The following is a 16230-nucleotide window of genomic DNA, read 5'->3' as shown; positions in this document are numbered from 1 at the left end:
TTCCACCTTATCATTCCTCTAAAACTTACAGTGCTACAGCATCTGCCATATTGCCACACTAAAAGTTGTATCCCAATTAACCTCAAAAGATGCTATAGCTTAGGAACAACTATAACATATATTTATGTAACAACATATTTTGATTAGTTTCATTTTTATTTTCTGGTCAGCAAAACAATAAGGAACATCAATAAAGCAAGTATTTTGCCTTAATGCTTATCCCAATTATTAAATTTCATGGGCAGCTAAATTTAGAATATGCTTTTAGCAGTTGGTGAAAGAATTACTTCTATAAGAAATTAATAAAATCGCCTAAAGTGATCTCTTTATATTATATCAAATCGTAATCATAGCAATGCTGTAGTTAATAATATGAAGCTGAAGGTTTAATAATATTTTCTTTCTAAATTTAAATGATGTTTTCATATTGAATCAATAAGTGGATTAACATTTTTTATAGAAATCATAATTCATACTTTTTTACCATCTTCATGGTAAATTTAAATATTTCATTATACATTTGGGCAAAAAAGTGAAAATTTGTTCCACAAACTAAAAAGAAAAGCAACCAAAACAGGCCTAAAATAATAAATTTTTGTTTTATCAGAATATTTTTGTTTTTGGTTTTCTCATGCTTTTTTTCATGTATTAACCTGTTAAAGAGTTGCTTTGGTCATGAAAAAATAACATGCATTCCAAGAAAATATTCAAGTTGTAGTAAAGTTAGTGAATTTGAGTTATTATAAGATAAGATTTATATCATAATCAATCAAGTATTTTTAGTAGAAAAAATAAGGTATTTTATTTTAATTGATGACATTAAAACATAAATTCCACTGTATAAGTTACACTTGATCATGTAAGATGTAGTGAAATTTTGATTGAGAGCAGATACACAGTTTAATTTACCATCTCCTACATTACTTATGCAGTGGTAACACAATACCTTTACTAACCCATCTGTGCTATTTTGTTTTGCTTGAAGTTTAACTGAAATGATTTGTCATGACTACACTTACTGTACAAAAGTATACCCTGCTACATGGTTTAATTCTTAATGAGAAATTATACTCATGAATTATAATCTAGTTTTTTCTTTTTTCACACCACATAAAAAATTGCTTGCTCATGGATTGAATTGTAATGGACATTTTTCTATGTGGCGTGAATTGGAAAATGTTAATCATAGTCACTATGTATTAAATCAACCACAAAAAATTATCTAATTCCCATCATCTCAGATTTTGATAAAACTTGACACGTTTGTGTATTTATTAATTTAAGGTACTATACCAAATTTGTTTGCCATATATCTAACTGTTTAGATTTTACAGCTACAAGTATCTGAACTGGATGGTGAAATCTCTTTAACACCTTGAAAATATTGTGCTCGTTTATCACTTCCTGTTTGTCTCAGAGATCCCTGCTTGATGAAGTATTGGGAATGTTGGAATGGTCATACGCGTTATATTTGAAAATTGTTATGGCTGGAAAGGGATACAGTTTTTTTCGTATTAATCTGTACGTGCAGTAACTCATGAATTTCCGATTTACATTTCTAATGTGACCGTGATAATTAATTTCCTTCCTGCTCTCCCCCACCCTTGATGTTGCTTCTTTATAAATGATAGCAATGCTTCACTAACCATTGAATTATTTTAATTATTCAATATCTTGTGACTGTTAACTATCTCATAGTTGGTAAAATTCCCCTGTAACTGCTTATTGTTGATTGTGTTTGCTCATCCTTTATATCTTCCAATATTCTGTTTAGACATGTTAAATTCCCTAATTTAAACTATAGATATGTTTTATAATTATTATGTCTCCTTTGGAGATCTCTGCTCTACCTAACTTAGCAGCCTCTGCTTTCAAGCTGGGGTAATTTATTTTAGAAATTTAAAAATCCATGCTATTGTTTTGATTTTATTAAAATTGTACTGTTTCTTGTTCTTGTCTGGTGTAAGTCTCCAACAGTCAGTTAAGTAAAAGATTAGACTCAGATAAAAATATATATGTTTTAAATTATTTGTACTCGTTATACTGGATTATTTCGGAATACAAAGTGGATATAATTTATCCCAGTTCTATAGAAAGGAAGGGGTCACCTGAAGTTGTAGTAATGGGTAGGAACTGGTCAGTCTTATTGAAATCTCATGTTACGGGGTCGTCATCGCAGATGGATTAGTTGTTTCCCCAGGAGGAATTCAGGAGAGGAATGAATATAAGCAGACTTAAGGTCACAAATAATGTAAACAGTTGACGTAAGTTCAACTAAAATTGTTGTGTTTGATTCAAATGGACAGACTGGTGAATGAACGTATTACGGGTTTATAAGACATAAAGTAATTCAACTAATATTTCACTCTTTGCACAGGTGTACTGGTGTATAAATACTACAATAATTTAAAACAAGGTAATAAATATAATGCATATTGTATTTTAAAGGCATCACTTAAAAATGTACTATTTAACTATTAAAAATTAACAATTTTTCATTTTATTGTAAATAATAAAAGAACCTTGTTCATTTACTGGTTTAAAATTACTGAATCATTAATTATATATTTAATTTTTAATTTGTATTTTACGGTGTTTAATGTTTTTACAGTGAACCTATAAACAGGCCGGCCATTATTTAAAAACATAAGTAACAATTTATGTTGGCTTTCAATGTAAGAATATATACTTTCTTTTTCTAGGGATTGAGCAAAGACAAAGAAAAACGTGATGATAATGTTCAAAACTCCTTTTGGGTCTACTATATAAACCAGGACAGATGGTAAGTGTTTGATGGTTGTTTATGTAATATTCTTAAGAAAATAATAACTTAATTTATGTTGCATTAACAAAAATTGATATTGTTGTTTTTTTGTCAATAACCACTGATTACTGTTAGTCTTGACTCTTTCAGCCAACTTAACACTTCCTGCGTCCTCACAGCGTGATAGCTGAAACAATGAGACAGGAAGACGATGGTCAGGAGGGGGAAGGGTAAAGGCACCCATCCCCAGTCCTATGTATTGCTCCTAGACCTTAATGTCATGGTGTGTATATGAATTTTGTTGGTTGAGGTTTGTTTGATTCCTAAAATCTTTTAATGTTTCTTAGTTAGTTCTTTTTTAACATTGGTACCAGAAATGGTCTTACATGAACCGAAAGTTGACTTAACAGATAATTAGTTATATTCACTATAACTAGTTTTATATATATATATATATATATATATATATATATATATATATATATATACTAGTGAAGCAATTTCTTCAGACTGGAATATTATGACAGCATTTGATCGCTTCTGTCGATGGCACTCATTTCTTTGTTTTAAGCTACCATAATAGAAGGTTTCTTTGTAACAGTGTCTTTCTGCCTGTTCTTGTTTGTAGTGTCTGTCATGTCATCCCATTTACTGTAGAAATAGTTAACACACTTCTTTGCAATGTTTTTCATAGATTTCTCTCTGACTCCTTGCAGGCCATCCCCCTGATATGACAAAAATATGGTAATTACTTGAAAAAGTACATTTAAAGGTGCAGTAATGATTTACCAAGTTTTATTGCTTTACCTGTAATCGTTCGGGAATTATCAAGCCCGTGCGGGACTGTTTTTACACCCTGTATAACAGCCCTGTCATTGAATATTATTTTTCAGGAAATCTGAAGACAAGCTGAACTTATATCAGCAGTTATGACCGTATTAGAGGAGTATATTCTCAAAATCTTAGTAATTTAGTAGACTTAGTATAAATACTTCTTAACCAACCGGCCTAGCAATTCTTCTTTAATTACTATGAAAATGTTGAGATAATGTAAAGTTAGGTTTCAACCACATCTTCTCTAATCAGAAATAAAACATTTTGGCTCAATGGCCACAAGGAGTAGTTAAATTTCAGTTGCAATTTGTAAGTCTCGTACATTGAAACTTATGTCACTGAACCAAATGGTTCACAAAGCCCCAAGAATGTACATTAAAAACTAGCTATGAACACTCTAAGCTCCCGAGAGCTTACACACACATACACACACACACACACACACACACACATGTATGTATGTACCTATAATTAACACAAATAAAATTAAACGTATTGGGATATGGCCTCGCCATCTCACTCAAAGCACTGCAGATAACACGAAAACATAATGGAAATATATATTTAATCATGTTGATTTCGTTATAATGTAATTGTGTATTTCTGAATACAGATTACAAAAGTCTAAAGAAAGAAATTATACATACCATAAATTGCAAAACTTAATATACAAATAAGTTAAGAGGTTTAAATTAAATTAATGTTTTTATTTATAAAAAAACAAGTAAGAATAAAACTAATACAAACATATATAATTACTGATCAACTTTAAACCATTATAACATGTTGTAAAACACCCTCAAAAACTTGGTTTCTTATAGTATAGAAAATATAAAATCATAGAAATAAGCACAAACATGGAAACAATTGGTTATGCAATTAGCTGGTATACCTAAATATATTCAAAGCCCTTTAAGCCTTTAACTATTAGTTTATTTATTGATTAACTAATAGTTACAAACAATACTAAAACCAAATATTAACCTTAACAAATGAGTCATTAATGCTAAAAGAATCAGAATTAACAGGTTCACGCTTATTTTTGGCTATTTTTTACACCTGAACAAGAGGATAGATTCCTCTTTATAAATGTAGTTTAACAATGCCAAATGTACAACATTTTATTATACTTTCAAACCATCCATTGTCAATAACAAACTTCAAACACAGATTACGGACATACATTTACAAGTAAAAAAACAAAATAAATGTATGTTACAAAAGAATTTTATCATAGGTTTTTAAAATATATATTTATTTTTTATTATTTGCTGTAATTAGTCCCCATGCCAGAATGGAATATAACATGGCTTCTGTTTTAAATTATTAATAGGTTTGTTATACTTCAGCACTTAAATGTTTGTCTGTTTTTCTTTTGTATTTTAATTTTTCCTTAATTAACTTTTCAGTAAATAGTTTTTACATCATGTTAAGTTTAGTTTAGCATTAAGTTTAGTTAACCGTTAAGTTTAGTTTAGTTTTACAAGTATGTTTATTCAAAGTAAGTTTATAATCAATATACGTTTATAATTTACTCTGTCTGTACTAAGGGCCGTTAAAGGTCCTCGTCAGCATAAAAATGTGTTAAATGTTTATTTAAAAAATAATCACTTATAAATTACAAGAAATATAATAAAACATATAAATTACATATTAAAAACAATTAAAATGTTTGGTATATTTCTGAGCCAGCACTCCTACACAATGGACACTGGATGATACTTTGATAGTTACGTAGTGTGCCTGATCATGTGCCACACAAACCTATGTAACCACATGGGATTACAATATGTGTTGCTCGATGTAGAAGGCACACTACGCATCTATGACCCTCCGGTGGGAGTGTAGGAGGAGCTGTCGGCTTAGTATGTTCAACTTTTCAAACAATTCAGTAAGAAAAAGCTATCTTCGACAGAGAGTTCTTATCAATAAATTTTTCGGCAATGACATTGTTTTTATCATTTTGGTAAGCTTATTTTTTGTGTCAGCTAAATCACCCTAGAAAGGGGGTTGCAAAGAGAAAACCAACAATAACTACTGTAGAGTGGATAATGAGTGGTCAGATCCTATGTCCTTGTACATTTTGTTAAAAAATCTTACTTTTTAAGAATGTTTTTAATGAAATTTTTTTTTAATTGTACCCATAACAATATTAAGTACATCGTGCAGTTCCTTAACCCTATAAGTAGCAAGCGCTGTCTGAGACGTATGATTCACGCCGCTGCGAAGTGGCAAGCGCCGTCACAGCCGTCGCTTCACATTTAAGGCTGTTGCTCCGCAACCATCCATTATTTTTTGGCCTAGTTTGAACTATCGTATTTTCCATGAAATTTCCTATATATATCATATAGTATAGTTTGTATTCATGTTACTATTGTTTGCTGGCCTAAATGAATCAAACAATCAATCAATCAATTCTTTATTGTCATTAAACAACATACAACATTGTAAATAGACATTGTCAAATAGGTACATACAATATACTCTACTCTATGCTAAAAATATAAATATAAATATAAAGGCCTACATAAAACATATAAAATATTAGACTAGAATGATAGGCTATGTGTTGTTAAAACTTAAGGTCACTCATGTCAGCAGTTTTCCCAGTCCTCAACACAATAAAAGGCTTTAATTTTTAACAAATTTTGTAAAAACTTTTTTAAAATTATGTACAGTAACATTCCTAGCAGCTAATGCTAACTTATTAAACAGTTTGACCCCAATGTAACTATAACTGTGTTGTGTTTTACTTAGTCTAACATATTTACAATCAATTAGGCCCTTATTTCTAGTGTTATGCTCATGGCAAACTACCTCTTAGGTATATATTCATCCAAATGTTCTTTAACATAGATCAGACATTGGAGAATATACATTGAGGAACAGTAAGTATGCCTAGCTCTGTAAAATGTGATCTACAGCTATCCAGAAAGCCAATACCTGAAACACATCTGATTGCTCGCTTTTGCCATTTAAAAACCTCCTTTGCACCAGGGGCGTTTCCCCACAGGATTAGGCCATTCAATATGTGCGAGTGGAAAAAGGCATAGTATGCATTTATGACTAAACTGTCATTTGTGTACTGTTTTTAGCTTACTTAGTAGGAAAACTACTCTAGATAAGCGAGTACACAAGTTACTTGTTGTGATGACGCCAGCCCAATTTTACAGTCTAATGTAATTCCTAACAATTTCACAGTCTTATCATCTAAGTTACATAAACTAAATACAATTTCCTCCGTTTTACTACTATTTACAGACAATTGATTGGCACAGAACCATAGGTTAGATCTCTCAACCATATAGTTTTTTAACAGTACAGTTAGTTTCAGAATTAGCGCTTGAAGTTAACAGTGTCGTGTCATCTGCATATAAAATACGAGGGTCGTCCATAAAGTAACCCGCCGTTTGGACGTAGCGCGATAAGTAGTGGGGGTAACGCCGCCATTCTCACATCAGCGCGTGCAGCCGTTCAGTACGCTTCTAGCTGTGCAAGGGAGAGCATCGTGCTATCGCGCGTTCTTTTGTTACAACGTAAAAACATGAGCGCCGTGATAGAAAATCCCCGCCAAGTGTGAAGTGCGTGGTGTAATAAGATTTCTGTGGTCGAAAAAGTTACACAGCAGCTGAAATTCATCGTGAATTGAGTGCGGTGTATGGCCCAAACATTATGAGCGAAGGTGTAGTCCGTCAATGGGTACGTTTTAAAAAAATGGAAGAACGAACGTTCACGATGAAGACCGGAGTGGTAGGCCATCTCTCGTCAATGATGACTTGGTGAACAAAGTGGATGAGAAAAATTCGCGAGAACCGTCGCTTCACAATCTCGGAACTTTCAGATCATTTTCCTGAAATTTTTCGTAATTCTTGTGCATGAGATAGTGACAGAAAAACTAGGCTATCACAAGTTTTGTGTTCGTTGGATTCCTAAAGTGCTCACCGATGATCACAAAATGAAAAGAATGAGTTCTGCCATAGATTTTCTTACTCGGTATGACGTTTGAAGGAGAAACATTTTTTGAACAGGATCGTTACAGGAGATGAGACTTGGGTAGCATAATGTGAATGCCGAAACAAAACAACAGTCAAGCAATGGGGTCATACCGCTATGCCAAGCAAGCCAAAGAAAGCTCGCCAATCTTTTTCAGCGAGAAAATTGATGGCTACAGTTTTTTTGGGATGCTAAGGGCATCTTGCTCGTTGAATTTATGGAACGTAGTACGACCATTACAGCTGCAGCTTACTGTGAAACCTTAAAACGGCTACGACGAACGATTCAAAACAAGTGTCGTGGTCTTCTGACAACTGGTGTTGTGTTTGTCCATGACAAGGCCCGCCCCTCATACAGCTCAAAGAACAACAGAACTTTTGGAAAAGTTCAAATGTGACGTTTTTGACCACCCCCCCTACAGCCCGGACTTGGCTCCCAGTGATTTCCATCTTTTCCCCGTACATGAAGTGGTGGCTTGCATCTCAGAGGTTTGCGAGTGATGAAGAGCTTCAAAAACGCTGTGACAGGTGGCTACGTTCTTAGGGCGGCAGATTTTTTTAAAGACGGAATTTCAAAAACTGTTAAAAGATATGATAAGTGCTTGAATTTGTATTGTGAATATGTAGAAAAGTAGAGAAAAGCTGTAGTTTTAACATTTATATAATAAACTTTTTGTATCTCAACTGGTTTATTTTTATTCCAAAACGGAGGTTACTTTGTGTACGACCCTCGTACATTTATCAGGGATAAAAGCAGGTAGATCATTGACAAATATCACAAACAGAAAAGGGCCTAGGACAGAGCCCTGAGGTACCCCACTTAAAACTCTTAAAACATCAGATTTTTCTTCAGAAATTTTTTACAAATTGATATCTATCAGTCAGATATGTCTCCATTAACAATAATACTTTTCCCTTAATGTTATAAGATTGTAGTTTTTTAATAAGAACATTATGAGGAACAACATCAAAAGCTTTACTTAGGTCTAATAGCACAGCAGATGTTTCTTTTTTGGCCTCAAAACCACTCATTATCCATGTGATACAACATCTTCCACAGCCTTAATAGTAGAAAGGTTTTCCTAAACCCATATTGAGATGGGGATGACATTTTGTTGGCTTCAAAATAACACTCTAGTTGACTTTTTATTGCACTTTCAATCACCTTAGATATTACAGGAATGAGCGAAATAGGTCGATAGCTATTAGCATCCTGCCTATCACCTTTCTTATAAACTGGTACTGTAACTGTTATTTTTAAACACTTAGGATAGGTACCTTTATGTAGAACCCAATTAATCAGGAAAGTTAGAGGATCTACTATGCTAGAAACAATCTTTTTTAGAACAAAATTAGACATACCATAAACAGTTTTCGTTTGACCTGGCAGCAGAAGAGAGAACAGCTGTCTACTCGTCTCGTCACTGTTTTGTGTGGCGACTTTGCGTACTGCTATTGTCAGTATATTATTGTTTATCGCGTTGTTTGTGTTACCGGTAAATGTTTAGGTTATTCGTTCGTCATGGAAAATGTTGGGGTACTTTGGGATTATACCAACCACACCAGTATCAGGAACACAAACATATAAATTTATAGAAAAAAGCATTATAGAACGAAAAAGCAACTCTTCAATTACAAAATTACAAACATACAACGATTAATAATTGTTAATGGGTTTCCTGTGACGCCCAGAATGCAGCAATATCAAGGATGAGTAAGTGTAGTGGATTTCCGCCTTCAGCTGCAACTGCCAGCCACCACGCATATCTTAGATTTAGACAACTAGTCATGATCTTGTAAAAAATGAATGGCCCCTTCTTCGCTCCTGGATAAATCCCAAATTCTCATAGTGTCACCCATTACTAATCTATTACACACACAGTAAAACACGGAAATACAACAAAGCGACGCACTCGACAGACACTTCGGCACGAAAGTACAAGAATGCGGCGCACCAGCTGAACGGGCGGCAAGATTCTGTAGTCACGTTATCTACTAGACCGCTCAACTTTGACCTCTGTCTGAGGATGGGGAGGGGTTTGCGATAAAACAATTCCTGTTTTATATTTACGAAATATACTGTGCTATGACAAACTAAGCCACTATTATAGGCCCTACACTACTGGGAGGAAAAGACAAGCCCCTTCTAGTGACTTGGAGTAAAAAAAACAAGTTTATACATAGATTTAGTTTTTCCCATCTAACTTTTTTGTTCTTGTAAATAGAAAAAAATGCATAGGAAGTAATTTGTTTAGAATAAAATTGTGTATATTCTGTGAATATGACATTATTTTGTAGCTCGAGTAGTTTCAAAGTGATGGACAGTAGAACTTAAAAATTATTTAAAAAAAAAAAAAATTTTTTTACACATCTACAATGATATTAATCTGAAAATAATGGTAAGGCACCAAATATTATATTTATTATTATTCTATAGTTCAATAAGGAAAACAAAAATATATAATGTTGTTATGTTATCACTTAGATAATATTTTCTAAAAATAAGTTTTAACGATCACGGCAATTTACCCGAAAACGGCCTGCCACTGAGACCACAAATGACTGCCACTTAAAGGGTTAATGAGATATTTAGTGGTTAATTTATATCTATGAATCATTTAATGGGTCAAAATCCCAATGGTCGCTTTCGCTCGAATAGAGCTTAAAGCTCCATTTTCGACTCGCCACTATTAGAGAACTTATTACAACACAGTTTTACCAGTTAATGCCATGCTTATTGGCTTGTCAAGGTAGAGTGGTGTTGTGCGTCAATGCAACACGTTCCAAAAAATAGTGAAATAGTGCGCCTGCGAGTATATATGCGATGACGTAGCAATCTCTTTTGTTTATGTTTAACTAGTTTAATATAAAGGTAATTTTAAGTAATTTATGGAGCTGTAGGTATATTAATGATAAATCAATAATTTGATATGACATTATAAATCTAGTCTAGCGCCAAGGTAATAATAAATATACATTTTTAATTTTTCACACAATATGATATTTTCATAATCATTTTAAATTAACTGTGGTGCTTCTGGCAGGATTTCGAGGCACCTCAGGATACCGTGGGGCATACTTTGGGAAACACTGATTTATAGACTACTTACAACAACTTGATAAATAATGAAGAGTACTTATGCCTACAAAATACTAAATAACATTATTCTACTTTTTAATGAGTTCCGGCAATAAATCATCTACATTGATTAATCACGTTTGAATGGCTTACGGGAGGGAATTCAGAACCAAAGATCAATGGTACTGTTGGATATATTTTACATAATACAGTATTATTAAAATTAAAATCCAAAATATGAGATATTTAGTTTTGGTCCACTCATTTTTGTTTCATCCTTATATTACAAATAGTTACAACGTTTGGAATATATGTTGAACTTTTACTCAATGTTTGTGATCTCTTATCGAGGATATGCTATTATGAATTTTAGAAAATATATCTTTAAGCTATTTATTTGTATCGCTAACCTTGATTTTTATCATCACCAAAAATTAATATCAGTTTCTTTCGTGGAAAGAATTTCTCTATTCATTTCACATTAATTAACTTTTTCTTGTGTGAATCTACTTGTAGATGTATTAGTGTAAGTTTATTTGCAGGATATTTATAGATTGGATCAATTTATTTTAAGATGTTTGTATTATTATAAAGTACATAATGTTGTTCCAAGGAGACAATGAAAATTACATTGTATTTTGTAAATTATGATATTGAAATTCTAAACTAATACTGTACAATTATTAATTGAGGGGTGTGGCTGAAGGCCCATCTCAAATCAAGCAAATGCAGTGCACAGTTGTTTATAGTACTTAATATAATTGTTACTAAATATTTTTCTCCTATATTTCGGTTTACATACGTTCTTCTTCGAGCTGCTTCTGTGATAACTGTTAGTTGCTAGGAGTGAAAAACGAACAATACTGCCAATATTGTGAGGCACGTCACATACTAGGTATGCAGGTATGCGGCCCTCGACTTGCTGTAACAACAATAGAAATTGACTGTTCTCTTTCTGTCTGGGTTTCGAGGTGTCATAAAACACCCTTCGTTTTCTTCATGTGAAATTATCACGAGTTAAGTGCTTACTTCCAAATTCTGGCAAAAATATTATAAATGTAGATTTCTAACATTATATGGAAGATTTTAGTCTGTTGTCTCCCATGTTATAAAATAATTAAAGTTAAGTACTTTTTCAAACTATTGAGTTTTAATTATTCTTGTTAGAATTAAAGTTCAAAAATAAACTTTTTATGATAGTGAATTTATTGTGTTGCATTTTGTCCAACTATAATAGACTACTATATTTTAACGATATCACTGTCATATAACACCTGAGATAATTATTGAGTGGCTTACAAAATGGCAGGACATTTTTGTTTTTTACCAGACTACTTTTTTGTGGACAGTGAAACTGTATTATGCAGCAAAAAAGGGTAATATAAAACAGCTTCAAACTGCTAACTTAAGACTGGTCAAAATAACCTTAAAAGAGATCAGAGCATAATTAATGTTCCCTTCTTTGTAAAACTTACTTCACACAACTTACTGCAAAATACTGAATAAGTTAACCTTACCAAAAGTTTTGAAATATGCGTGCACTTGTGACGCCATTTAATCCCTGTGTGACAGAGGTAATTTCCCTCTTCGGCACCAAAGTTCTTTACGCAACTCAGGCCTTCCCCTCCAACGTCTCGCTGTGGGACTCTTCTTTAAAACATTCCTCGCTATGGGATTCCTTGTTAAAAGATTCCTTGCTGCGATACAATTCAATATTCGACGTTATGGGACTGTTCTGCGATTTTACTGCTCTGTGCCAAAGCAAGGAATCCCACAACGAAGATTTCAAAAGCAAATATTCCCACAACTAGGCGCCTTGTTGTGACACACTGAGCTATTATACCCCTTGCTGTGGGACCAAGCAGTCTAGTTGAGTATAACACTGATTATATCATGAGTTTATCTTGAAACAATCAGTAAAAGTCTTATTTTGTTAATAGAAAAAAAATCATCAATATTATAGAAAGAGTTTTGCAATTAATCAAACTGTCAAAATATAGATTTAATTTTGATACATATAAGCCTTAATTATGGCTAAGATTGATTTTTTTGTTACTTTTGGTGTAAGTATAAGTAAGAGGAATACAATATTTTCCATTGATATTTCTTATTCAGAATGACATTAAGTATGGAAGAAATTGTATTTGTGTTTTTTTGTATTCATGATTTTTCTGTATTTTGTTGAATTGAGAAAAAATAAATTCCTTTTGAATGTTAGTTTTGTAACCCCCTGATGGGTCAAACGTTGGTTATTTAGGCATATAGTATGACTGTCTTACAGATCAGATGCTGGACTCCAAAGGGGTACACAAAATACTTTGAACTCAAAACAAAACAAAGAACCAGACAGATGCTGAACAAAGTGACACTTAATTCTGTTGGTGTTAATTCTAAAATGTACTGTATTGTTTTGTACCAGGTCTTGTGTTTACCAAAACGAGAACACCGGAGAACAGTACTGGAACAGAATGCAACACGTGGAGCCATGCCCTCGGTTTGCTCATCAACTTGTATATGATCATGTAAATAAAGTGAGTAATCGTATATTTTATCAGAATTTATTGGCTAGAATTGGTGAATGAATTGTTGTATTGTTGTTTCTGAGGTGATAGCTTGTTATAATTTCACTCATATGTTAAAAAAGTTATACTTATTAAACCATTTGAGAATGTGTACAGGTGTGGTTGAAATAGGAACACAACCTAGTTGAATTTTTTCTGATAGATCACAGAAGCTAGTGATTTGCGGGGGCGAGAATGAGATAATTGATTATACAAGTTTAGACGATTGAATTGAACCATTTGAATTGCATCACAATTATTAGACAGGGGACACATTTGTGTTCCAAGACTTACAATTCAGCAATATAGGAGCAAGTTAGATCTTCCCTATGTCAGAATTGTAAAACATGATTTGTTTTTGACTAGAAAAGTGTATTGTGTTCTTTGTCTGTTGTTCTTTGTTTATTGAGCTTATCGTCGTTAGACCAGTAGTAACTTTTGAAATCGCTGTAGTTTTGTCTAGATTTAACCATTAATTTAGTCATTTTATAGAAACTGATGGTGACACAGTCAAAATTGACACTCTGAAATTATAATTATAACCCTCTAAGTAGGAACTGACTGAGAAAGTTTGTTGTTAAACACACACGAGAGATCGCACTCACATCCTGGACGCGAGAGGTCGCGCGACGGCAAATTGCTCACGCTCGTCTTTTACTCAAATTGCAGCTTTAATTTGGTGAGAAAAGTTTCAAAAAATAAAACTGTGTGTTGTTTCTATTATTGTCTTTCAGTATATACTAATAAAAGTAATTGGGCACTTAAGTTCTAACAAAGAGAAATATTATTATGATACACTGTATATTTGGTTCGCAATTGGTGACTTTTTGGTACGAAAAAGGTCGTGTGTGAGCGATTTGCCACAATAATATAAATTACGCTTTTAAATGAAACATTTTATTACAATAAAGTATTTTATTATGAGGAATAAATAAATTTTATAATATGTATATTTCCAAACAAAAAAAATTACCTCAAAAACGTTATAATATAGTAAATCAATATTTAGGCAAAAGATTACTAATTCAATAAAATATGTACAAATAAAGAAACCTATTTTATATAAAAGAAAAATTATAAATGTTAACAAAAAATTAAAATTTCTTTCTAAGTTTCATAAAAAGTTAAAATAAAAAAACCCTAAATTAGTTAGTTAAACAAGTTTACTAATTTTGTTTCAGTGGACATTATCGCCTAAGCTAACTGAAGAAGTGTGTCTGTATTCGAAAACCAATGTCTTTTGCTTAGTTAGTGTCCATAGCTTCAACATCGGGTACAGGTGGCTTTTGTGTGTTCTTTACAAATCGGAATTTGGCAGGAGCTGCAACTTACAGTAGTCTTCCTGTTCTTTATTCTAGGAAAAATTCTGCAGTATGGGTATCTTCCCGCAGCAACCGTTTGTTCATCTTCATCCTCTACAGGATTTAGTTTTATGACTTCCATTATTCTATTTTCAAAATTCATGACTTCCTTGTTCTTCAAAATTCATTTTTACACAATATAACTAAATCACAACATCACAAAAGCATTAGAATATTGAAGATTTAGAAATGTTTCCAATATTCGCAGATTTAACAGAATGCACTACGGGAGAGATCGCGCGAAGGCATATTGCCGCGGCAGGTGCAGAGCTACAACAAAAATTCAACCACTCGCAAAGAAAGCCGGCGACAGACTAACAGTTGTCAAGGTCAGGCCCAGGGATGTACTGGGAGGGATAAAACGAGACCCTGTTATCCTGGGGCATCACTGAAAACGAAAATATAAAGAAAGCAAAAAAGCGTGGCAAACTGCCACGGGCGTGACCTCTCGCGTGTTAATGAGTTGTACTTCTAATTGTCCACGGCTAATTGTAGCCTGACTTCATTTCAAAATACGGTTAATCTTGGTAAAAATAATTTTAAGTTGTATTTTTATAGCCAAATATGTATAGAAAATGTTAAAGATGTAGAAAATTTTCCCAATTCCATTGTTATATACTATAGATTTTTCTAAGACGGTTTTCTCTTAATTTTTTACTTAACCAATAAATAATTAAGGAAACCTAAATTATCTCATATTCTTGCAGGTTTGAGCATTGCGGGTCAGGAATGTTGTTTCTAAAGGAATTATGAACTAGGTTCATGCAAATTATATTAAATTTTATTTTAACCTATAGAAATAGTCCATTTGTCGTTGTTTTGATGATTAATAATGAGAGCTCTTTTATGACAAGCTGCAAATGTGTTATTATGCTTATTAGTTAGTGAACTGTAAGTACTATTGGGCACTTGCTATGCTCTTGCTTGTGTCAGAGCTAAGGCCTAAACAACATTTTTAGATGTATCCATCCATTCCTGCATGAACCATCAACATCATTAGTGAAACAAAGAGAAGTTTTAAATAATTCCACTGTATCGTCAGTAAGTCATGCCCACATCACAAATTTTACTCCCTCCCTACACCATATTTTTTGTTTTTTTATTCATAGCATTGTTTATAAATAGAATTTGATCATGACATTTTTTTAACTGTGAAAGAGGCATAAATTTGATTATTCAGTTTGAGTGGGAACCCTGACATAGCTTCGGAAATGGTGTACCAGTATTGCCACACAAATTGTCAGGTTCATATTATTTATATACCAAAACATAATTATACACAGGCAATGGTCAAAGTAAATTAATACAGCATATATTAATAATTTAACAATAAACTAATCTAACAACATTTCATTATTAACTAATACCTGCAATTATTAAAAAAATCTAGAATACAATAGTATTCCCCATGCAGCAGTGAGGATTTCAATGACTGTCTCAACTAGACGCATGTCAGACTCTGGCTTTAGAGACAATGTCAAGGCATTGTAGTGCTTGATACTGTGTAGTGTAAATTGCATGTAAATTTTGTCAGTGTTTCGTATTAAAAAGAAAGTAGTGTTATAGTTTCAGAAAATATAAAATAAAATATGAAGCTGGATGAAGCTTCTGCAGGAGTTACTGGGCAAAAGGCCAAAGA

The 16230-nt window shown here is 32.8% G+C and overlaps 1 protein-coding gene across 2 annotated transcripts in view; it reads left to right on the top strand.

Annotated features, from left to right (window-relative positions):
• The window catches only part of LOC124354709 (muskelin), a 92228-nt gene that overhangs the window by 64556 nt on the left and 11442 nt on the right, over positions 1–16230 (top strand). For both annotated transcript variants that reach the window (XM_046805364.1, XM_046805365.1), the window contains exons 11-12: positions 2703–2782; positions 13089–13200. In XM_046805364.1, the coding sequence (XP_046661320.1) occupies positions 2703–2782; positions 13089–13200 (192 nt within the window). The remainder of the gene's footprint in view (positions 1–2702; positions 2783–13088; positions 13201–16230) is intronic.

The sequence above is a fragment of the Homalodisca vitripennis genome, chromosome 2, assembly GCF_021130785.1.
Source record: "Homalodisca vitripennis isolate AUS2020 chromosome 2, UT_GWSS_2.1, whole genome shotgun sequence".
Taxonomy (NCBI): domain Eukaryota; kingdom Metazoa; phylum Arthropoda; class Insecta; order Hemiptera; family Cicadellidae; genus Homalodisca; species Homalodisca vitripennis.
The sequence above is the reverse complement of the archived record's forward strand: the minus strand, read 5'-3'. Positions and strand labels throughout refer to the sequence as shown.